The sequence below is a fragment of the Pseudophryne corroboree genome, chromosome 5 (genome assembly GCF_028390025.1).
Source record: "Pseudophryne corroboree isolate aPseCor3 chromosome 5, aPseCor3.hap2, whole genome shotgun sequence".
Taxonomy (NCBI): domain Eukaryota; kingdom Metazoa; phylum Chordata; class Amphibia; order Anura; family Myobatrachidae; genus Pseudophryne; species Pseudophryne corroboree.
This window is the reverse complement of record NC_086448.1, coordinates 88,160,069-88,185,827: the sequence shown is the minus strand read 5'-3', so window position 1 is coordinate 88,185,827 and position 25,759 is coordinate 88,160,069. Positions and strand designations below refer to the sequence as shown.

The 25,759-nt window shown below is 45.4% G+C and overlaps 1 protein-coding gene across 1 annotated transcript in view; it reads right to left on the bottom strand.

Moving 5' to 3' along the window:
- Positions 1-20,563, bottom strand: part of FAM171A1 (family with sequence similarity 171 member A1) — a 205,279-nt gene extending 184,716 nt beyond the window's left edge. Inside the window, exon 1 of the mRNA XM_063921462.1 lies at positions 20,230-20,563. Coding sequence (XP_063777532.1) covers positions 20,230-20,329 — 100 coding nt within the window. The 5' untranslated portion in view covers positions 20,330-20,563. The remainder of the gene's footprint in view (positions 1-20,229) is intronic.
- Between the last annotated feature and the right edge of the window lie 5,196 nt (positions 20,564-25,759).

Sequence of the window (25,759 nt, the reverse complement as noted above, 5' to 3'; positions counted from 1 at the left end):
ATTTAGAAATATGTAAATCCAAATGTCAACATTTCCCAGTACTGTCACATTCTCTACCAAATAAATATTAATATACCCCATAGCTGCATAATCACCTGTCAAGTTATCAAGACGAATCAGAGTTAATAATAATGAAATGACAACTGAAAAACCACTCTTATTAGGGATGAGCAATCAATGCAGATTTTGGGGTTTATTTAGTACTTTCCCAACAATCAGCACTTACAGATAAACAAAAGGTCGGTGTATACTCACATCATACTGCAGATTTACTAAGAGCAGGTATTTCCCCATTACAACAGGCCAGCTTTAGCTTAGGTCTGGCTTGCAGAACATTCTGATCCGAGGAGGTAAAATTATGGGAATACATACGTGTTACCGGTGGCCGGGATCCCGGCTGTCATGATCCTGACAACGGGATCCTGTCCACCAGTATGCCAGCAGCGGGGCTAGTGCTATAAAGCCCATTGCTCTCTGGCTGCGTTCGCCACAGGTTATATATATTTTCCCTTTATGGGTGTCATGGACACCCATAGAGGGAGAAAAGCATGTGGCGCTGATATTCAGGCGGCGGCATTTCACCGCCTGTTGGGTTTCCGGCACCGGCATTGTGACCGCAGGGATCCCGATAGGCAGTCTCGTGATTGCCTGCCAAAATGATGATAGAACAGCTACATCTTCAGAGATAAAGGGGCAGATATATTAAGCCTGGGGAAGTGATAAAGCAGTGAACAGTGGAAGGAGATAATGCACCAGCCAATCATTACGGGTTTGAAAAATGATAGGAGCCGATTGGTTGGTGCATTATCACTTTCCACTGTTCACTTCTCCAGGCTTAATACATCTGCCCCAATGTGCTTAGGTTTATGCAGCAGTCAGACAGACACAAAAGTAGTATGAAGAGGGATTGGCTGACAGACCGTACCATCACAGTAATCGTTATAGAACCTTTATAAAACAATGTCATGAACTGTACAAAACAGCAAAAAGCACATTTTATCAACTACAATTAAAACATGAATTCAGAATCAAAAGATTTACAGTCACTTTCCTCTTAGGTTTTAGGTTTTTAGTGGGTACACACTGGAAAGATATATCTGCAGATCAATTGATCTGCAGATATATCTATGGACGGATCGGGCAGTGTGCTGTGCATACACACTGCCCGATCCGTCGGGGACTGATGTCATGAACTGGGCGGGCGTGTACACACGCCCGCCCAGTTCAGCTGTCTATCACCGCCGGCCGCCGCAGCATGTGTACGGGCGGTCAACCGACCGCCATACACACACAGCGACGCGCCAATATATCGGTAGATATATTGGCCGTCGGCTGTCCTGCAGGGCCGACGCGATACGTCTGTGAACGACGGAGTTCACAGACATATCGGCCGTACACACTGGCCGACGGACCCGCAATATATCGGCCAGCGTGTACGGTCCTTAAGGGACAAAATGTAGCAAATACTATGAAAATGCGGTTTTCAGACTTTTGACAACACTTCCATATGTACCAAGCTCCGGAATGCGATATATTTCAGAGCTTGGACCTGGTGGCTAAGCAATAGAAGCCTATAGGCTTTTTTTTTCCCCCCATTTTCGTCTGAGAGGAATCTAATCTGATCCCTCCTAGCAACCCCCAGTACTCCTGGGTCCTAAGTGGTAGCGTGATCAGATTTCTGCGTCCAAAACTGAAATTCATCGCCAACTTGTCATGGTGTATGGTGATAACGTCATGTCGTGGAAACAGGTTTGGTGCACAACCTTTGATAACAGCAGGACATACGTTCAAGATAAGCAGTGATGTGGCCTGCCAAGCATGACCATTCTCCCTACAACTCTGACCAGACACCGAATGAGGTCCATCTCTTTGGACCACTGAAGCATCACCTCGGTGGAAGGCGATTCGCAATGGACAGTGAAGTTCAGCAAGCAGTCATGTCCTGGCTTCAGGCGCTTGACAGTGATTTCTTCTATGCCAGGATAGATGACTTGGTGTACCATTGGAACAATGCTTAGACAAGTATGGGGACTATGTGGGGGGAAGAAAAAAAAAAAATCAGATCCAAGGCCATACTATATGTATATGTACGAGTTGAATATATTTACGCAATGAAAGGACTAGTTACCATATTTACTGAACCACCCTTGTATATTTTAAGCTCTACTCCTCGCCTTCCCTCTTACCAACTCTGGCATCTTTCTCCCATGTATCCGGTGAGGAAGTCATGGCCCTCATTCGTTCCTCACCCCCCTCCACCTCCCCACTTGACCCTATCCCCTCCAGCCTCCTCCGCAACCTCTCTCTCTCTCTCTGCCTGCTCCCATCTTGGCCACCTCCTCAATTTCTCCCTCTCTTCAGGCACTGTCCCCTATTCCTTCAAGCATGCACTCGTCCTACCCTTGATCCACACACACACTCTCCAACTATCGACCCATCTCTCTCCTTCCTTTTGCCTCCAAACTCCTTGAGCATATTGTCTATAACTGCCTGACTGCCTTTCTTTCCTCCCACTCACTACTTGACCCATTCCAGTCTGGCTTCCGTCCTCTCCACTCCACTGAAACTGGCCTCACAAAAGTCTGCAATGACCTCCTATCTGCTAAATCCAAGGGTCACTACTCTTTGCTTATTCTTCTTGACCACTCTGCTCCTTTTGGACACTGTGGACCACGCTCTCCTTCTGCAATTCCTTCACTCCCTTGGTCTGCCCTCTCCTGGTGGTCCTCCTACCTCTCTGACCCTTCTTTTTCTGTCTCCTCTCATGGCTCCACCTCCCCCCCACTTCCACTAACTGTAGGCGTCCCCCAAGGCTCTATTTTTGGTCCTTTCCTTTTCTCTCTCTATACATCCTCCTTAGGAGATCTCATTAGCTCTTTTGACTTCCAATATCATCTCTATGTTGATGATACTCTAATCTACCTTTCCTCCCCTGACCTCTCTCTTGCTCTCCTCACTCGTGTATCCAACTGTCTCTCTGCTATCTCTTGTCCCAGCGCTTTCTTAAACTTAACATGTCTAAGACTGAGCTGATCATCTTCCCACCCTCCCGCACAACCTCACCTCCCACAATTTCTATAGATGGAACTACTATCTCCTCTAGCCCCCCAAGTGCGCTGTCTTGGAGTAATCCTTGACTCCTCCCTCTCCTTCAAACCACACATTCAGCACCTATCACAAACCTGTCATTTTCAACTCAGAAATATTTCCAGGATCATTTCCTTTCTCACCCAGGATGCCACCAAGACCCTTATCCACTCCACTGGTCATCTCCAGACTGGACTACTGTAATCTCCTCCTGACTGGCATCCGTAACACATACATCTCTCCACTACAATTGATCTTCAATGCTGCTGCCCGGATCATCTTCCTCACCAAACGGACTCCATCCACCTCACCTCTCTTACTAGCCCTTCACTGGCTCCCCTTTCCCTTCAGAATCCATTTCAAGCTTCTCATTATCACTTACAAAGCCCTCACTCACTCCTCTCCCAGTTACCTCCTCCCACTCCTACCTTCAAGATTTTGCAGGTGCTGCTCCCTTTTTCTGGAATTCTCTACCTTATCCTTCTCAGACACTCCACCTCTCTACAAAACTTCAAGCGGGCTCTCAAGACACACTTCTTCACCAAACCCAGCCGTCACTCATCCTAAGCCTTCTGTGGCCCATGCTCACTGTCTACCCCATCTGTATCACCCCTGTGTGCCCCTCCCCTTTAGAATGTAAGTTCTCACGAGCAGGGTCCTCTTCCCTTATGTGCTTTTACGTCTCTTACTTATCTTCTTTTCAATACTCCCTTTGATGGCACCAAATCCTTCAGTTTTCTGCCACCCTTATACTTATTTCAGTGCAGTTTACTGACGCAGCTATGTTATATACCCTGTACTTGTCCTATATTGTATTGAACTGTAAGTCACTGTCTTCATGTTTTGCTTATTTGTTTACTCTGTAATTGGGCGCTGCGGATCGCATGTGGCGCCATATAAATAAAAGGATAATAATAATAATAATAATAATAATAATAATACTGGGGCAGTGACTGATTTGAATGGGTAAATATGCTCTGTAAAGTGCTGCGGAATGTGTGTGTGCTATATAAACAACTGGTAATAAATAATAAAGTGTCATGATGACCAGTTCACTACAAGTTAGTTTAATGAAAGCAAATGTGCAGTTGTTGCGGATTACTGCGTGAGGTCCAGCAAAATGGCGCCTCCACATTCTCACTGGATGTGCAACAAACACAGATGTAAAAAAACACACAAAAAAACAAAACACAACATGTGGCAGCATCATGAAAAATTTTTTAACCTAACCAAAAAATTCTGATTTAACCTTTCCATCCAATTTTTATAAATATAATTGTTACAAGTGTCATCTAGGCAGGTCCTACGGAAGTAAGCAGAGGCTATCTTTGCATATGTTCCTCATAAAATAACTATATGTGCATTTTCTGCTAAAAGGGACATTTGTAGCAGTTTGTCATATTTCACAGGACACAGGATATGAGCCTTCCTCCTCAAAGATGAAGAAGATACTATGGCCAGATAAACAAACCTGACCGGTCACTGAAGAGCAGAATGATTCTACACCAGTGATAACCAGACAAAAGACCTCTTGTATCCCCGGCAAACTTGAAGTTTTCTTAGATCTTGCGTACCCAACCACAGCATTTAATGAAAGGATGGGGGAATATACTGTACGTTTATTATATGTCTACTTCTTCAAATAATTGTGGCCCTCTGCTCCCCGATCAGCTTAGATCAGGCAAACTAGCTACAGAGGATATGGAGCCATGTAAATGCTATATATACTGTATCAGGAGGGAAGACAAGGCTGTGTTTTGTGGCAAAAGCAGGATACCGCACTGCTAAACAAAGTTATTCTGAGGCACAAATGACTGGGTCACTATGTAATCCCCCTTCCCAGCTGGGTCATACTGAAAGATAACAAGAGTCACAAACCTACTATGTGTAGACTACTTCTTTTCAAAGGCCACCTCTAGAAGATCCCGGAGGTCATGGGCCTAATTCAATGTTGATTGCAAAACATTTTCCTATAATGGGCAAAACCATGTATACTGCAGGTGGGGCAGATAAAACATGTGCAGAGAGAGTTAGATTTGGGTGGGTTATAGTGTTTCTGTGCACGGTAAATACTGGCTGCTTTATTTTTACACTGTAATTTAGATTTCAGTTTGAACACACCCCACCCAAATCTAACTCTCTTTGCACATGTTAGATCTGCCCCACCTGCAGTGTACAGGGTTTTGCCCATTAGAGGAAAATGTTGTTTTGCAATCAACCGTGAATTAGGCCCTATGTCCATATGGGAAGAGAAAACAGCGCCATATGCATCAAAACACCTGCTGTACAGTGTGACAAGTCATAACAATTTTTAGGCATTACCTGTACCAAAGCTACTATTTAACCCATGTATATGCTGTAATAAAGGGCAGTGCCATCTTTAAACAGCCATAATTAAAATATTGACCAAGGAAAATCCGGCCCTGTTTTTTTGCTTTAGCATTGCGACCACACAAAGATCTCGTTTAGTAGACACTTGTGCGACCCAATTATACAGTTTGCAGCTTTGTGGCTATTCAGAATGCGGCCAGCATCACAGCACTCTGTGCAATGACTAAACACAAATGCCCCACAACCATCGTACCATTATACAGTGCTGTAGCAAGTAAGCAAGACGCCCGGGGAGATATATGGACACATCGTTCCAACCCAATCACCATCAAGCTGCCTTTACCCTACTTACATACTCTACGGTTTGCATCCTGGACCGAGCTAATGTCTGCAGACAACACAAATTGTAATCTGAACTGAAATGAGAGCAAGATGGGAAGAAAGATCCAGAGAGAATATCTGTGTCTATTACCCAGATCAGTCAAACTAAACTGACACGGGGCGTCAAGCTTCAAACGACACTAAAGAAAATGGCTAGTTACTACTAATAGTTAAACAGAACATACTGGCAAATAGTGGCTCTATACTGTACATCAACACACACACACACACACACACACACACACACACACACACACACACACATATATGTAAGACAATTTGCATAAAGAGTAAGAAAAGTCACTTTAAATTACATTGTAGGCATATTTAAAGCGCAATACACAAAGCCGGTGTTTGTTCCCATGCGTTGTCACTCATACTCCCAGTGTCAACGTGCACACGAGCCCTCCCTACAAGCTTACTGCATCAGACACAGAGGTTAGGAGTGTAAGCTGAAATATGAGCAGAACACTGGCGGTGCATTGCAGAATATCTCCACTGATCCCGAATTCCCTGTGCTGCCCCAACGCCATTTATCAATGTCTCAGGAACTCCGCACACACACTGCAGTAAGCCGATTAACATCTAATATTATTTTTAATGCAACGCTTATTCCTACGGATATTTATAGTGAATACAATCTGTCCTGTTACAGCTATATAAAAAAAAAAAAAAAACCAGCAGGCACACAGGACAAAAAATTTTTTACAAAGCGGTAAAATCTGCCGACTGATATCAATGAATTTCTTCATCCAGGGTTTTTTTGTGTTTATTTTTATCAATAACGTAAATGGTCAAAATAACCCTATCAAAAAATGAAATTCTCAGAAAACACACCAGAAAAAGATGGATTCCGTGACTGAGGTGGTAAGAAGCAACCAAGGACATAAATTATGGTATAGGAGATTTATCAAAGCCTGGAGAGAAAAGGGAGGGGGGGGGGGGGGGGGGTTTACCCGACCAGAGGTGACCGCGAAAAAACATGAATCCAGGAACTTATACCCGATCCTGTGTGTTTCAACAGGACCAAATCCTCCCACCCAAAAAATAAATCACGGTCAAGCAAGAATTTACCACAGAAACAGATCGCAGGTAACTGAATTCCCCCCATCGTCTTATAAAAGCTTACTACTGAAATTATCCAACAATCCAAATTCGGGGCCTGACCACTCTACTTCCTATCGACAACATGGACACAGGGGCCTCACTAGTGGTGTTTGGTCCAACAAGGAGACCACATATTGGGGCTAATTCAGACCTGATCGCTAGGCTGCGTTTTCGTACAGCAGGCGATCAGGTCTAAACTGCGCAATGCACCGGCTCGTAGCATGGGTACAAAGCGGATCGCCGCTCAGTGATGGGTTTGTGCAAAGGGTCCGTTCGCGCGGGCGTTCACAAGGAGATTGACAGGAAGAAAGCGTTTGTGGGTGTCAACGGACCGTTTTCTGGGAGTATTTGGAAAAACGCAGGCGTGTCCAAGCGTTTGCAGGGAGGGTTCCTGACGTCAGTTCCGAGGCTGAAGTGTTCGCAGCGGCGGAGTAAGTCCTGGGCTACTCAGAGACTGCAGAAGATCTATTTGTACAGCTCTGCTACACATGCGTTCACACACTTGCACAGCTAAAATACACTCCCCTATGGGTGGCGACTATGCGAACGCAGGACTGCAAAAAAAAACCTAGCGAACAGGTCTGAATTAGCCACATTATCTTCTATCTAGTTAGCTGGTTGGAATGATAATCTGCCAGTGTCTATTTTTTGCAGCAACCTCAACTCCGTCACTGCTGCGCTGCTGCACCTGTAAGCCCGGGCTCAGCGGCGTCAGTGGAGCGGAAGCCAGGAGCAACCGCGGCAGTACATCACAGCAGGGATTCACAGGTAATCCCGGAATTCCTCGCATCAGCGACGGAAAGTACCTGTCTGTGGCTGATGTAGCTGAGCTCCACACAGTCCATGAGACTCCAATTCACCGGCCACTAGACACACAGATCAGCTGCTGTATGACTCCTGATCACTGATTTCCCACTGCAGAGTCACTAGCCGCATCTGGGAAGATCCGCCAGCACCTGGGCAGGGAAGATAAAAGTACTTTTGCCTGTGACCACTGCTGCGGGCAGCCTCCGAACTCCACGGCTTCCAGGTCTCCCAGGTGTATTTGCTCCATCTTCCAGGGTTAATTTTATGTTCCCTTCGTGATCAGGACCAGAAAGTGACAGCACGAGAGGGCAGTAGATAACTTCCGCCCTTACAGCACCTAAATGTTTTATCCATTCTCCGTTCGTTTAAGGTTATTTAGTTTTATCTCTGCACCATTGTACCCTCGTGGGCTTGCTAAGCTCGCCACGCTTCCTGCTCAGTGTCTCGCTCCGCTTCTCTCGCCACAGGTTTCTATTCCAAACAGTTTGTGACATGAACCCAGGGGCTTATGGGAAAGGTCCTCTCCACAAAGGGTAACTAGACGCTACCCATCTTCCAGGCACAAGGGTCAGCAGTTCCAAGCAAGCTCAAGCCAGCCTGCGTGTCACTCGCTGGTGCCCTCTCCCTTCACCTCCGCTAACGATTGCTGACAGTGTGGTATCGCTAGTGGACTCCTTCAAGTTTCTAGGGACCACAATCTCCAGGGACCTTAAATGGGGGTCCAACGCCGACGCCACTGTTGGGAAAGCGCAGCAGAGGTTGTTCTTCCTCAGGCAACTAAGGAAGTTCAACATCCCACAGAAGCTTCTGCTCCTCTTCTACTCCGCGATTGTGGAGTCGGTACTGTGCTCCTCGATACTCGTATGGTACAGCTCCGCCAGTGCGAGGGACAGATGCAGGCTCCAAAAGGTGGTCAGAACCGCAGAGAAGATCATCGGGGCCGACCTTCCCTCAGTCCAGGACCTGTACTTGTCCAGAGCTAAAAAGCGGGCAATGAAGATAGTAAAAGACCAGCTACACCCCGGCCACAGCATGTTTAACTTGCTTCCTTCAGGCAGGCGTTACAGGGCCGTCCCCCGCCGGATACACCAGAAGCCTCAAAAGTTTCTTTCCCCAAGCGGTCCGCCTGCTGAACTCCTGAACATTGACTGACTAGACGTACATGTAACTAACTTGTGTCCCTACAGTATACCTATCTGTGTAACTTTACTTGCGCCCCCCCACACACACACACACACACACACACACACACACACCTGCTTACCTGTTACCTACTTGGCTGTTGTATAGCAAACCGAAGACAAATTCCTAGTATATGCAAATATACCTGGCCAATAAAGCCGATTCTGATTCTGATTCTTGCCAGGGATCAGTGTGTGCAGCAGTCTGACAGTAGTGTTATTGGAATGTTCTCTGGTCAGACTGGAGCGTCTTATGCAGCCAAATACTGACATACCAGATACACAGGAGAAAACTATTAGGACCCTGCTCCGATATCATAACAACCCATACACCAGTCATGGTTCTAACTCTGATTCAAACAGTACATTAGCGATCAGGTGTATAAAACAGTGTACAGTATACAGTGCTAGTCAGAAGGTTTTAAGACACCATATGGGCTTGAAACAAGGTCACTCATTTAACCACTAGCTGCCTACTAAAAGCACCACCAACCCAGAATGATACTATTAATTGCAAAAACCGTACTGCTAACCTCCTTCCCACGAGTCAGGATTAGGGTTCTCATGTGTCACAGATTTCTCTTTAAAATAAACTTTAGCCATGAGTTTACATTTCGTTTTGACACCTGGAACATTTCTCTTTCCACAAATATAGACAAGCACTATTCTGCATGACCACATCCGCCTAATCAATTTAGCAGTATTATGTACACACTGTATTACCCTTAAGGTGTGTACACACCGTGAGATCTTTGCTTTTGACTATATAGTCAAACTCGCAAGGAAAGTTAGTGGAAATCGCAAGGTGTTAGTCACCTTGCAATCCCGATGCGCACTGCCGCAGGGTCGGTATCGCAAGGGTAGACAGACTTGCCTGCACAGTATATCATGACTATCTAGTGTACTATCTAGTACAAAGTATAGTCAAAATTGCCAAAATCGTACATAGTCAAAATTGAAAGTACACATAGTCAAAATCGGTGCTTCTGGGCTCTGGGGGAGTTCAAGGAAAATCGCATAGTCAAAATCAGGCATAGGGGGGTAATTCAGATCTGATCGCTGAGCTGTGTTTTTTTTCTGCCCTGCGATCAGATAGTCGCCGCCTACAGGGGGAGGGTTAAATAGCTGAGCAAGTGTGCGTTCCTATGTGTTGCAGAGCTGCACACAAATCAGTTTGTGCAGTCTCTGCGCAGAACCAGGACTTACTTATCCAGTGCAATTGAATCCTGCTGATCGGGGCCGGAGCCGACGTCAAGACACCCTCCCTCAAAATGCTTGGCCACACCTGCGTTTTTCCGGACACTCCCTGAAAATGGTCAGTTGCCACCCACAAACGGCCTCTTCCTGTCAATCTCCTTGTGAACGCCCGTGTGAATGGATCATTCGCACCATCCCGTCGCTGACCAGCGATACCTGTTGTAGCCACCTGGCGCGTTGTGGTGCATACGCATGCGCAGTTCGGATCTGATGGCCCACTGTGCGAAAACCCACAGCAGCGATCAGATCTGAATTAGGCCCATAGTCATATCTCAGCGTGTGTACGCACCTTTACTGTGCATACACATCATTTATTACTATTCACTTCTTTAAATAAGGAACACTGCATATCAAAAGCAACAATTCCCGCAAGAAAGCATTTGTCTGGTTGGATTTATCTTACTTAGGGCATCCCGACCGTATCAAGGTCAAAAAATTGGCCAAAACTCTGAAAATGCCATTGTTGGGAGTTTTTCCCATATTCCCATACACACTAAGCTCCAGAACACAATACATTCTGGACTTTGGATCTGGTGGGTGTTACACAATAGAAGCCTATCGGCTTCTAATCGTGTTTCTTCTGAGAAGGATCCAATTGGATCTCTCCCAGCATCACCTATGGCAGCAAATGTCATGCGCAGAAGGACCCTCGGGTCCTAAACACGGAAGTCCCATGATCACGAAGGACAGCTCTTATCGGCAGAGTTGTCCTTTGCGATACTAATCGCAGTGCTCTGTACATACCGTACCCGATAAGTGGTGGGATGTATTGCATCGCGAATGCAATGCGTAGTACATCCCACCCTTACAATTAAATCAATTAACCTTCGCCCCAATGAATGAACTGATGAAGAATAAGTCTTTTATATCACTGCAAGTTTTCTATCCTAAATTAATGCTTCCTGATTAAAAAGATCTATATAGAAAACGCGCTGGCTAGATGCATTGCATAGTATATGTACTAGACTCCTGAAAGTGGTTGCTATCTGGGCTCTTAAATGAAGACACTCTAAGGGGGGGATTTCATTTCCAAAACAATTTGCTGAAGGGCATCACTGCAATGGCGGCTGTAAACGTATCGGTCATTTCGGTAGTGTGGACATCGCAAGGCGCGAGGGAAAGCTGGAGATGCTGGTGGGAGCGACGTGCTGTTCTGGAGTGGCAGATCGCCTCTGTCACGTACAACTGAATTCCCCGCAAAGTTTGCAGTACCTGGAAATGTACCTGCAGTACCCCACAAAATGAAGAAAATAAGTAGAGGAGGTTCAGGTTATTCTAAACATAATATACAAAACAGCATTAATATAAGCCTATAGGGCCTGGTTTATAGTGGTATGCATGTATTTGTGTGTCTGGATGCAAAATTATTGCCCTGTACAGGTCATCAACTAGTGTCCACTTTTATCACTGTGCATCGCTTGTACTGGCAAAGCAGTTTGAGCGACGCCAGTTACTGAAGAATAGCTTTTATATGGAATTACTGTTCAAATATTTAACCTGACAACACAGAATGGATGGGTGTGGTTCCATAGATCTACAGCAAAAGAGACAGTCAATACGTTGACCCCAAATGGTTGGCATACAAAAGGTCGACAGGGTGAAAAGGTGGATGAAAATGGTCGATACAAGTTTGTTTCACCATATCTGAGCCAAATAGTGGAAACGTGTACGCTCGCCACACTTAGGGCAGGGGGCCTTCCTGCGCTCAGCACAGGTTACTATTCCCAATTGTAGTCCACGTGGATGGTAAATGATGACAAGTTGGAAAAAGTGAGAAAAAAAAAAAAAAAAACTTGTCAACCTATTGAACCCGTCGACCTTAAGCAATGTCCACCTTTTGACCATCAACCTTTTGACCCGATTATCTTTTTACTGTAGATCTATTAACCAGATACCGAATGGACATGGCCTAGGACATCCCTGCTTAGCATTACACTATCTGGGGCCACAGTGTTGGGTATGGGAGTTTGCCCATATATGAGGACAGAGGGGTATCTGGACACAGGAGGATATGTACCAAACCTTCTAAGGAGAACAAATGGAGTAGTGGCTACTGTATCATGTATGAAGTCTATTCTATAAAACAGTACAGGTGATGCAGCAACCATACATTGGGGTCAATTCAATTCAGCAACTTATGAATAGCGCCGGGAATTAGCTCCCGACGCTATTCAATTCAGCTGCTAGTTACCCGCAATTGTCGGGAATTCTTCTCTCATCCCCAAGGGATGAGAGAAGAAACCCGACTAAAGTGCTGCCTCGTGGCCGGCGCAAGGCTGATTCTGTCGGGAATCAGCCTCGTGCCGGGGAGTTAAGTCGGAGAATGCCCGTTCTCCCGACAATTCAACCTGTTTAGTCGTCGAGAACGGGACATCGCCGACTTAACTGGAGCTGAATTGAATAGCGTCGGGAGCTAATTCCCGGCGCTGTTCATAAGTTGCCGAATTGAATTGACCCCATTGTGGCTGTAAATATAGACAGTCCCCTTTCCAACCAAAAGCCTAATAATAGGGGTATGTACAAATACGTACTTCAGGGGTATGGAACTCAGGGTCGACACAGATAAGGTCAACACCTATTGGTCGACACAAGAAATGGGTCGACACTGCCATTATGTCGACAGGGAAAAAGGTCAACACGAGTATGTTTTTTTGGTGTCGCTTTCTTCGTAAAGTGACGGGGAACGCCAATTAGTGCACCGTGTCCCCTGGCATGGCTTGCGGCAAGGTTACCGTTCCCAATTGTAGTCCGCGTGGATCGTAAAGTATGAAAAAGTACAAAAAAATGGGAAAAAAATGTGAAAATATCATGTCGACCTTTTTCCATGTCAATCTTGTTTATGTCGACCTAATGGTCGTGTCAACCTATTTCCTGTGTCAATGTCGACCAATAGGTGTCGACCTAGAGTCCGGACACCATCCTTCAGAACATGTCTAATGAATAAGCTAGCTATAGCAGAAAAGCAATGTACAGGGAATGGCCTGGTGACTGGTTTCCCGTGCACCGCAATGGTTAACAAGAGGCATATGGCTAAACAGGTGTAGAACCTTATATTACTGCCGTAGATGTGCACCTTCCGTATCGGACGCAGTCCGACAATGTATTACTGAAGGATCAAGGCAGGATTTCTGGATGCAGGAGACTACAGACATAACCATTCTTTCCAGACCACAGACCATGTCCACCCCTTACTCAGGTTACAGACAACCGGCCATAGCTCAGCTCTACCTGAAGAAGGTATCGTGGTAATTCTGTGCTTTTACTAGCCAATTTCAACTGCAGTAAGGCGTTAGGAAAACACAAGGGACAGTGAGTGTAAGCAATCAAGTCAGGGGAATTTGAAAGGTTAAAGGGTTGTCAGTCCAGAATGCATTATCCTGTGACCTGTCCAGTACATACGTTATAGTCTGGCACAATCATGTGCCTAACGGATGGTCACTACGAGGTGATTACTTCAGTTAATGTGGGTACTCCACTGTCAGAGAATTGCTCAAGCAGATGTGTTCTCTACCGCTGGGTATGACAGCCAATCAGCTATGTGAATACAATAGCGTCTGTTGTTGCATCCAACGCAATACAAATCTCCCCGGACAATAGCAAGGTGAAGATCCCTACTGCAGGCCAGTGTAAATGGATCACATACTTTCTATATGGCGGCTATAGGAAAAAAACAAACAGAAAAAACAACAGTAGGTGGTTGCAATGGGCGGTATTCAATTCTTTTCACCACCTTCCATACCCGTTCTGTTTCTGCTGACGGGCTTGGTATAATTATTTCCGCTTACTACACCCAAGGTAGCGAGGGTGTCCAATCCTTTACGACGCTAAACCTGATTATTATGGGCGCAATAATGGGGATCAATTTAGAAAGGAGATTGGGCGTGATATATCATTTGAATACCGCCCATTATGTTTTTTGTATTTATTTTTGAGACCCTTAAATCCCGTGTAAAATGACTAAAAACTATTAAAAATTTTGGGCGACGAGCCCCCGTAAATCATTTCTTCCCATTCAAACTACTGAGCGCACTACAGTAAAGGTGATCAAAAGCCCTGCTTTAGCCGGATTGCTGCATGCACCTCAGGAGGGTGTAAGCAGAAATCCGCAATATGCGATGGGCGACTGAAAACAATTGAATAGATCCCGGGTCACTTTAGATTGCAGCGCAAACAATTGAATCCTTGCATTACAAGACAACAGGTCTAAATCAGCCTAGTAGTAACAGCAGACCAGTACATATTCCACTTATTATAGTGAGAATTATACACACGCTTGCTTTTTAGGGTCTCTCGACCTGTACATTTCATTTTTCAGAGAGTACCATCAGCGCTAAAAGGCAGATGGGAGAGTGGTCAGTGACTGCTCTGTGTATTTTAACCTGCTCCAGTATCTATAGACTGGGTCCCCCCAATGTCCACAGTCCACCCCCACTCCCCCGCTGTGAGCAATACCAGGTGGGGGCAGTGCACTAGCACCACTGGGGTTCAGAAGGGCAGGGGGGGGGGTGCCCACTGAGGTGTGTCCCTAAATATTACACTTGTATTATAATCCAAATCCTAAACACTATTGATTCCTGGTCCTTATTTGATAGGATCACACAAAATACACATCTCCGGAACAGAAATGTTGACGAATCCACACACCCAAAGTGTTGTTATTATTATGTCACTCTGGATATCTGGCCAGTTGGCTACAGCTCACTTGAATCAATACTGTACTGCAGTTCCCCACAAACATTTCAGAATAGTCCACACAAGTCCAGCCGGCAGGTAATGATTAACGCTAATTTATTTGATATTTTGTGACTCAGAAATTGCTGCTCTCACAAGACCAGTTTCCAAAATCATTAGGGGACGTGTATACGGATGTTTCCACGCGTCACTAAAAATACTGCTTTCATCCAAGTCAAAGGCCCAGATTTATCAAGCCTTGGAGAGAAAAGGTGGACAGAGATAAAGTCCCAACCAACCAGTTCCTAAGGGGCCCTAAACACGGGAGAGATGTGTGCTGAGCGAACCGCTCAGCGCACATCTCTCCCGCCGCTCAGCACAGCACAATGTGTGCTAAGCGTGCGGGGGGAGACGGGGGGGGTCGCTCATTTCACCCAGCGGGTGAAATGAGCGACGTGCTAGATTGGCCTGCACGGCAGGTCAATCTAGCACCAGCGATAGCGATGCGCAGGGCTGCGCATCGCTATCGCTGTAGGCGCTACACACGAGTGATCCATGCTTAAAATCTAAGCAATCTAGTCAGATTGCTTAGATTTTAAGCATGGATCTCTCCGTGAGTACCCCCCTTTACGGTCATTTTTCAAACACAGCCCGTAACACGACAGTTAGGAGCTGATTGGTTGGTACTTTATCACCATGCAATTTATCACCCTTCAAGGATTGATAAATCTGGGCCAAAGACCCTAATATCAGCATGCCTTCGCACGCATAACCGTGTGCTTATGTTCACCATAATTTGAAAACGCTGTGGCACAGTGGTTAGCATTTTTGTCTTTCATTGCTGGTGTCAGGGGATCAATTCCCCCTAGTGTCATTGGTGTGTTAGCGCTGGTTACCCCCCCCCCATCCTCCCCAGTGCCGTGGTGTATAGACAGTACTGAGGTCATGGGTTCGATTCCCACCACGGTCCAACTTTGTGGAGTTTGTATATTCTCCCCGTACTCACGTGGGTTTCCTCCGGGTACTCCAAAAATATACTGGTAGGTTAATTGGATCCCAACAAAAACTAACCCTAGTGTGAATGTGTGTGTACATGTGGTAGGGAATATAGATTGTAAGCTCCACTGGGGCAGGGACTGATGTGAATGACCAAATATTCTCTGGAAAGCGCTGCGGAATATGTGTGCGCTATATAAATAACTGGTAATACATAAATAAATAATAATACATAGACTCCCTGAGCAGCACACTATAACATATTTTTGTAAGGGCAACACACATCTACCCATCTCACAGCCAAGAATACAAAAAGACCAACAGAAGCCAACTGCAGATTTATTGAGACCAACAAGAAGAAAAGTTCTTTTAGTCAGAAACTTTTATGTTCAAGAATGTCCGACACTCACTATAGCAACCGAAATCCACGCCAGAGGCATCTATTCTCGCCAGCCACCGACAGAAGCACTGAGAGGATCCTAAACACACGGACATCGTTACATAAGATTCTGACGCACATTATATGTCAGTAATAAAAAAATAAAAAAAAGAATTGTTTTATAAAATAGTGCCAATAGCAAAAGCACTGTACCCTATAGAAACCATATATCAAATATCAGCTAATACCAGACTTCTATAATACCCGATTCTACATTTACTGCACATATTAAATTACTGCAGGTCTCCATTTTTTTTACAACCTTTAAAAAAAAAAAAAAACACAACAAGCCCCCTTCCGTAGGACCAGTCTGGAAATGCTCCGCCACTTATAGTGGCTGCAGGCCGGCATTAGCGGCACTTATATTCTGTGCAGTGCGAACAAGCGCACTAGTCAATCTCAGTAGAGCGCAGGTACTGTAGCTGTCCACTGTCTCTCAGCTGTTGGCTATCGACGATTCAAAAACATCGATGGTGTATGGCCGATGTTGAATTCTTTTACCATCGATGGGGGACAACCAGATGGTTTCCCGCCATCGATGATTCACGGCTACCGAATTTAAAAAAAAATAAAATAAAAAATATCTCAGTGTCAGGGCACGGAGCTTAGCCCCACCCACTGACACCCACAAAGCCACACCTTCAAACTTTCATTGGCCCGCATTTCATTATACAGTAATGCAGGGGTGACTATCGATGGGTAAAACAATCGATGGATCCCTTCTATATGGTTTTACACAAATCGAGGTTATCCATCAATGGTACCATCGATGGATAAACCATCGATGGCCATTCCTAGTCCACAGTCCCCAACAGCCTTTGCCTAGCAAGGCATGCTTAAATTTGTAGTGCCATAGCACTCGGAGAGCTATACACTGACTTTGGCTACTTTAAGGAGTACTGTACATATTAACAAATACACTGAGCATCAAAGCTACAACAGCATTATTCCTCAAGTGAAGCTAAGGAGATCCTGCGCAGGGGTGGGGAACCTTCTGCCCTCCAGCTCTTGTTGAACAACACATACAAGCATAACTTGCTAAAGTTTTGCTATTTGGCCATGCTAAAACTGTTGCAGGGCATGCTGGGATGTGTAGTTCAACAACAGCTGGCGGGCCGATGGTTCCCCATCCCTGTGCTAGAGGTTTGAAGAAGACATGCACATCATGGAGGAACATCTACAGTTTATCTATTAACGTGACAAAAAGCTCAAACAACTCTGACCTGCAGAGCTTACATCCTGCAAGCGATTATGAACATCTTCATGAATATTGTGAATTTTATTCAATACAAACTTGTGATAATATCATGGAGATAAAGTACCAGCCAACTAGCTCCTGTCATTTTTCAAACCCAGCCTGTGACATGGCAGTTAGGAGCTGATTGGCTGGTATTTTATCATCGCGCTATTCATCACTCTCCAAGGCTAGATAAATGGGGACCAGTCTCTAAATTGGTCAGTATTCTGGCCAAGTAGCACCTCCAAGTTGTATGAACAGATTGTCACCAATGGTCACAGTGACTTTGGGGCCTATTTACTAAACATATATATTGGTAGATGCTCAATTAGCTTAGTGATATCATTCAGGTGCTCGAAAGGGAGGGGTATTTCTAAGCAAGAAAAAAAGGCAGTTGGTTTCCCCCAGCACCCTGAATGATAACCGTAACCAGATATAAATTCCACATAATAATAGAATTCAGAGATCTTCGTTACACATATTTGCAAATATGTGTAACGAAGATCTCTGAATTCTATTATTATGTGGAATTTATATCTGGTTACGGTTATCATTCAGGGTGCTGGGGGAAACCAAATGCCTTTTTTTCGGGCCTATTTACTAAGCCTTGGATGGAGATAAAGTACCAGCCAATCAGCTCCTGACTGCCATGTTACAGGCTGGGTTTGAAAAATGTCAGTTAGGAGCTGATTGGCTGGTACTTTATCTCTGTCCACTTTATCTCCATCCGACTCTTAGTAAATAGACCCCTTTGTTATTAGCTGTCAATGTAACCAACCAGCAGTTTTCCTCTCTATTGATCAGAACAGCCTGACTCAGCAGCCCATACCAAAGCGAACTGGGGCATTCGCTCAACACCTCTTGTCCAGCAGCCATTTGTCTATGTTCTCCTACATCCAGACACATCACACCTTGATTCCCATAACAATAGCATGGATGAACATTGCCCCAGGGCAAGGACTCCTCAGCCATCCACATTCATTGGCAAGTGTTAAGTTCTGCATACAGGTCCCTCAAATCAATACACCCCACTTCTTTCCCTACAGACTACAAAATCATGCTTAAAAACTGCAATATAACTATGCAATGCACCTTTACAATCATCTATTGTCCATTTAATTGCAATAATTAACAAAAGTGTGTTGATGACCAAACTTTTTTGGAAAGGTGCATTGTGGGAAAATTCGTAGCAATAAACAAAGTTATCCAGGTACTGTATACCTATGGCAAGACCTATGTAAGTATCTTGCATGACATAGATAAAAGCAACGTATATCATCTGAACAGGGGATAAGGATCGGTTATTAACCTCTCATAACCAGCACTAAATCGCCAGTCATACCTCAGCGCAGAGACTGAGAAATTCCGCAAGCAATTGTGATCTTTATAGAAATATACTGTGCAGTGTTACTACAGACCTAATGGAAATGTAAAAGATTCTAGAACATTCCATATAACGAGACCATAAAGCTATGTCAATACCCAAGAGAGGGTGGGAAGAACGACAGATTCATAGACAGCTTAAAGGGGGGGGGGGGGGGGGGGAGAAAAAACAAGGGGGCAAGCCTGAAACAATTAAAAAGATCAAGGAGTGCTGGTAACAGGAAGGCCAGATGCCACCAGCGTAGGAAGTAACCCAGGGAACTTTACAGGGGTTGTCATGAATAACAAATCAGGTTCAAGGGGAGGTAAAAAAAAATATATATCACAAGTACTATGTGCATACCGGTCCCTATTGTCCGTGCTACAATAACAATGACTTATGGCCCCCATACATTTGTGGCCACGATTCCCCGACCCGCCGACATCGCCAATCCGCCGACCAGTGATCCGTCTGGGAATTGGGGATATTAAACATTTTTAAAATGACCGATTACCTGATTGTTAAACGGTCAGAATCAGGATTTTTCAACATGATTAATATTCCCGATCCCCCGACCCGGCCGTTGGGTGATCGGGGGAATGGCCAAAATAAATCCCAGAAGTATGGGGTCCATTACACCAATGGTGCGGAACCTGTTAATGTATGCATGTTAATTGAAGTACTTATTCCATTTTACCAAAAATAGTATACTACTGGTGTCTTCTTAATGATAGATAGATAGATAGATAGATAGATAGATAGATAGATTCCATAATGACAGACATTTCTAAACCCCAGTTTAGCCCCCTCCCCTTTAGCTGGGGATGGGAAGGGGGGCAGGGGGTGTGATCAGGGGCATTTGAAAAACTGTTTTCATTTTAACGACTTATAAGAGGGGGAGCACAGGACTAGGGGTCTCGGGTTTCCATCCCAGCAGCAGCATACACACAGAATGCAGAGCGCCAAAGTTTCCTACTGAGTACTGACCAAATGACACTGGAACAATGGGAGGAAGCAGCAGACAGCCCCGTGCCCTTTCCCTCTGACCTGAAGGATAAAATACAATCATGCACCCTGAGCCTATCTGTATAACCTTATGCTTTACCATCACCAGCCTGATCACTGCCCCCTCCCTGCAGCCTGGCATGAGTCAAATGAAGGGTTAACCACAGGGAGGAAAATCTGCAAAATCCTGCAAAATGCCATTTTCCTGCTGGATGTGCCCATAGCATCCCTGAGCTATCCAGTGGCAGATGTACATGCAATGCACCCCTCCCTCTCAAGGCAATTACCCCCACCCCCGCTTCCTTCCATTGTGTGTGCATATTAGGGGGAGTGGGGGTCTTCCTGCTCCCCTCCAGGACCCACCGACCTTGGCTTGCTGCATTCTGCTCCTGCAGGGTCTTGGTGACGGCTTTCCACACGTTGCAGCTCAGCAGGCAGAGGAGGATCACCGACGCAGAGCTGATCATGTCCTTTCTTCTAGCCCTGGGTGTGCCTGCAAGGATCCCGGGGAGACAGGGGTGCACCAGATGCCAGCACCCGGGAGGGCTGATCACAGTGGTGCATCAGGGTCAGGCGCAAGCCTCCATGTTGTGTAGCAGTGCTGCTGTGTATTGTGTTACCCTGTGTTCAGCAGCAGCAGTCTTTCTCTCTCTTCTTCTCCTCCTCCTCCTCCCCGAACAATTGCTCATTTTCCACCAACAGCTTTAACTCTTCAGCAACCTGCCTGCTGCCAGTGGGATGAGCATGAGAGCCACCTGCTGGCCATGCCGCTAACTGCAGCCTCCTGCGTCTGTCTACTTATAGTGAATTGTAAAGCCTACTGTATATCACTGCAGGGATTTTACTACTGGGTAATGCATTAAACAATTTCACATTTAACAGTCTAGTACCCTTAGCACCCTATTCATCAAGGTGTTTTTTATGGGGTGTGAATGAAAAGATCAACAGTATATAGTCGCTCAATAGGTCGACACCAGATGTTTAGCAGTCAATAGGTCGACAGGGTCAAAAGGTCAATAGTTAAATGGCCGACATGATCCAAGGATGATAGGGTCAAAAGGTCGACATACAAATGGTCAACACACTTTTTTATTTTATTCCTAACCTTCCCCCTAGTGGCTAACCATCAACCTGGTGTCTAACCCTAACCATCCCCTCCAGCAGCCTAACTGTAACCTTCCACCAAGTGACTAACCCTAACCCCTACAAGAACTGGGAGACAGGCAGCCTAATCCTAACCCTCCCCCAAGTGCCTAACCCTAACTCTAAAAATTAGGAAAAATCATGAAAAACAGTGTATCAACCTTTTATTTGCATGCTGATCTTTGACCCTGTTGTCCTAAGCCCATGTCTATTGCCTTTTGACCTATTGACTGTCTATCTTCCATCCAGATAAAAAATTTATGTAACTGACCCATCATCATTAGTAGCGGCGGCTCCTACCTGGATAGAGGAGGGGTGCTGCCGCTGGCTGTGCTGCCTGGTCCCTGCCGCCTTGTCCCCACCGCCAACCAGGTCCTGGCACCTGTACAATGTAGTAGCAGCGGTACTGCACACTACATCGGCTGCAGCCTATAGAAGTCGGCTATGGCTGAAAGGCAGGGAGTGGCTTCCTACAGGACGCCAACTCTCTGCTAATCCCAGCCGGGTCTGGCAGCTCCAGAGGGAGAAAACACCTCCCAATGGGACTTTATGTCCTGCGGGTAACTATCTGAGCTGTGGTCGCAGATTTTACTGGAGGGGGGGCTGTAGGAAGTGAAACCTGCCACTTATATTGTCCTGATGGAGGCCCCTTCTATTTAGCAAGTTCCAGACGGGTGTGGATCATCAAATCAACAGTGTCTAGGTCGACCACTATAGGTCAACAGGGTTGGAAGGTCGACATGGTTTCTAGGTCGACGTGCTAGGTCGACAGGTCAAAATGTCGACATGGGTTTTTTTGGGGGGGGGTTGTTGTTTTCTGTGTACAGTGACCGGGAAGTCGAATTAGTGCACCGTGTCCCCTCGCATGGCTCGCTTCGCTCGCCATGCTTCGGGCAAGGTGCCTCGCTTCGCTCGGCACAGATTACCGTTCCAATCGTAATCCACGTGGATCGTTAAGTATGAAAAAGTTCAAAAAAAGAAAAAAAATTTACCTGTCGACCTAGAAACCCTGTCAACCTTCCAACCCTGTCGACCTAGTGAATGTCAACCTATAGTGGTCGACCTAAACATTGTCGACCTAGACAGTGTCGATCTTCAGACCGGATCCCGTTCCAAACACTGAGCATTTTTGGAACTAACTAAAGATGGCATTAGCCAGATGAGTCGCATTCCTTCATATTGGAAGGTGTCAAAGTCGAAAAATATTCCAGTACACACATCACGTACTAACCACACACACATGCCCACTGCGCGTGCACTTGTTCCGCCGTGCGTGCACATATCCGCAATTTGCGTATGGTCGTTCCCGCGGTCCTGCGCGTGGTATGGGTATTTACGGTGGAGTTTGTGAACGCATGGAGGGTTATCAACACATTACATATTTAATCCAAATAGTGCACATTGTACACATAGCCCCCCTGCACCACATCAGAAAGAAATAGCTGTTTAAAATGGTTACAGAACAAAGGGATTCACCTTTACAGGATAGGAGGGGACAGAACTAGGTTACAAGGTGGTGTTTGGTATCCAGCTGTAGGGTATTTTAAGGGAAACATTCTGGTGTTGGTTTGAGGAAGATCGCATGTTCCTGAGGATAGTTAGGTGCAGAAGCAGAATATAGGTTTAAACTGTATTTACTATATATTATGTATGCGGCGGGAATCCAGAGGAGACCACCCACAAGAGCAGTTAAGAAAGACATCGCCCACCTTTTCAAATCGACCTATGACCTCTCCTGTACTGTAAAAGTGCATTCCTGTGTCCAATGGACAAAGGGATTACAGTATCCATTGTATTGTTTATGGAAGTAGTGTATAAAAAGCCTGTTGCTGCCTGGCCGGTCAGAAGACTCTTAACGCTATCTACCTGATTAGCGGAGGACTGGACCAGGTTGCGCAAGCGAATATTCTCACGTATGTACATTGACTGTACCCATTTACTCTGTTGTATTGTAGTGTATAAATTGTATTGTTATCCCCTTCCAGATATATACGCTGAGGTGTCGGAGCTCAGTGTTTTAACTACAAATCTGTGTTGTGTCCTCTTTTCCCTGCTAGGGTTTAAAGCGTATTACATTACCTAACTGTATAAGGTTTAAGAGTGTATTGATAAGGTGTGTACGCACTGCGGGTACTTTGTACCGTCAGCGCTGCATAAGGTTTAAGGTGTAACATCATTGCAGTGCTTTGCTGCATAAGGTTTACAGTGTAATAATATCATTGCATTGCATTACTAATAAGGTTTAAAGTATATCAAGAGTGTGTGCGCGCTTTTTGTACTTTGTACCCCCAGCGCAGCGTTTGTACGCTAAGTCCGTACAAGGTACGGGACTCTGTACGCAAATAGCGTACAGAGTACGTAGCGTGTGTACTAAGTCTAGCTGCTGCAGCGGCTCCATGGTAAAAGTGTGTTTAAAGGTATAGCTTTATGGTTTAAGATAATATCGACATTATCAAAGGAGACCAGAGTGTGAAGATGGATCCATTTGGACCCCTCCATCTGCTCAGGGCCCTGGTGCATAAACTACGTTTACACACGTGCACTAACACTGCCTGGAAGTGTACACTTTTGCTGCTACATATTAGTGTGTATTGCAGAGATAATTGGACAGCTGCTTTTCAGAGCAGATATCCTTTAAGCAGAGCCATTCAGTACATGCGATCTGCCACTGAAACTCGTGGCGAGTTGAATACATAATAAATGGGGGTCATCAGGTTCATGATGAATAAGCCCCTAAATGTCCAAACATATGTCACAGTTACATAATGTCAGGTATACTAAAATAAATGGTCTAATTTATATTTTTAAGGATAGATAGAGGATTTTTTTTTTCTTGTTATACGCATAAACTGTTTAAACAGCACTGGTTTACACATATTTACCTATCCTTAAGTAACGCTCAGGAGCTGCCTGAATTTCAGAGAGCTTTCCCAGGCCAGCCAGCCAGATGTGCTTTTAAAAAAAAATCTGTGGATAGTGCAAAATACTTGAACATATTCTTTACATTGTCCTCCAAGCAAAGAGTGTTTTAGTTTGTTTTATATTTCAAGTTCCTGCTGCATTTCCTCAGTTCACTGCGCATAATTGAGATTGAATAGAGGCAAAATGCCCATCGTGTTCAACCTGTATTAAGTTGAGTCGATTATAATATACCCGCTGAAGTAATGTTTTATGACTAGTTAACAACTATAAATCATGTTACAGCCGGATTAACAACGTCAATATTTGAAATGTTATAACCTTGGATATAATTTTCAATCAGAAATATATCCAATCCTTTTTTAAATGTATTTACAGAGTCCGCCATTACCACCTTCCCAAAATCCTTATTGCCCTAACTGTGAAGAACACTTTCCTTGGTTGCGTACGGAAGCAAGTGCCCACGTGTCCTAAACAGAGTTCTTTTAATAAATAATTCCTCTGATAACTCTTTGTAGTGCCCCTTTACATATTTGAAGATATTAATAATGTCTCCGCTTAGATGCCTCTTTTCCAGTGTATACATATTCAACCTAGTAAGCCTTTCCTTGTAATCCAGTCCCTCTAGGCCTTTAATCAATTTAGTAGCTCGCCTTTGAACCCTTTCAAGTTCACCGATATCTTTTTTATACAGTGGTGCCCAAAACTGAACACAATATTCCAGGTGCGGACGTACCAATGCTTTGTACAGCGGCAGGATTACGCCCTCGTCCCTTGTCTCAATTCCCCATTTTATGCACACTAGCACCTTACTTGCCTTCTTTACTGCGCTTTGACATTGTATACGGTTATTAAGCCTATTATCAATGAGTACCCCCAAATCTTTTTACAATTCTGATTCCCCTAGGCGTTCCCTATTTAATATGTAGGATGCAAGTTTGTTTTTAGTCCCAAAATGCATAACCTTGCATTTGTCTGTATTGAACCTCATTCTCCATTTAGATGCCCAGATTTCATGTTTAGACAACTCATACTGCAGAGACTCCACATCTATTTCCGAATTAATTACAGTACACAGTTTAGTATCATCTGCAAAGATTGACACTGTGCTCTCCAGGCCTATTTCTAGGTCATTGATAAATATGTTGAACAGTAGTGGCTCGAGTACGGACCCAAGTCACTCCACGCAATCTTTTTTGAGTTGCAATCGGCCTATGTACAGTATACGGTCATTTTCCCGTACTAACAGGTGACAGCTGGAATGTTCCGGACACTTGGTCTAGTCACTGATTGGCCAGGTCCAGTCCTGATATGGCCACCAGTATGAGTGATGTGTTCCTGACATTCGGCGTGCTGGCTGAGCAACAGGATCGGCTTATGGGGGTGATTCAGACCTGATCGTAGATCAGCTTCCCTGACATGCGGGGGGACGCCCACCACAGGGCTAGTATGCCCCGCATGTCAGGGCTGACACCCCCGCACAAGTACAAAAACATCGCACAGCGGCCATGCTTTTGTACTGGAAGAGTAGCTCCCAGCCAGCGCAGCTCCTGCGCGCTGGCAGGGAGCTACCCGTCGCAGACCAGGTTGCAGCGGCTGCGTGTGACATCATGCAGCTGCCGCGGCCTGCCCCCCCCCAACGGTCCAGGCATGCCTGCATTGCCCGGACCGCGCCCCCTAAATGGCGGCTAAACGCAGCCGGCCCGCCCAGCAACCGCCTCTGCCTGTCAATCAGGCAGAGGCGATTGCAGGGCTAAGACAGCCATCAGCTGTCTGCAATGTGTCAGCGCACTGCGGCGCAGTTCAGGCCTGATCGCTACTGTGCAAAACTGCAC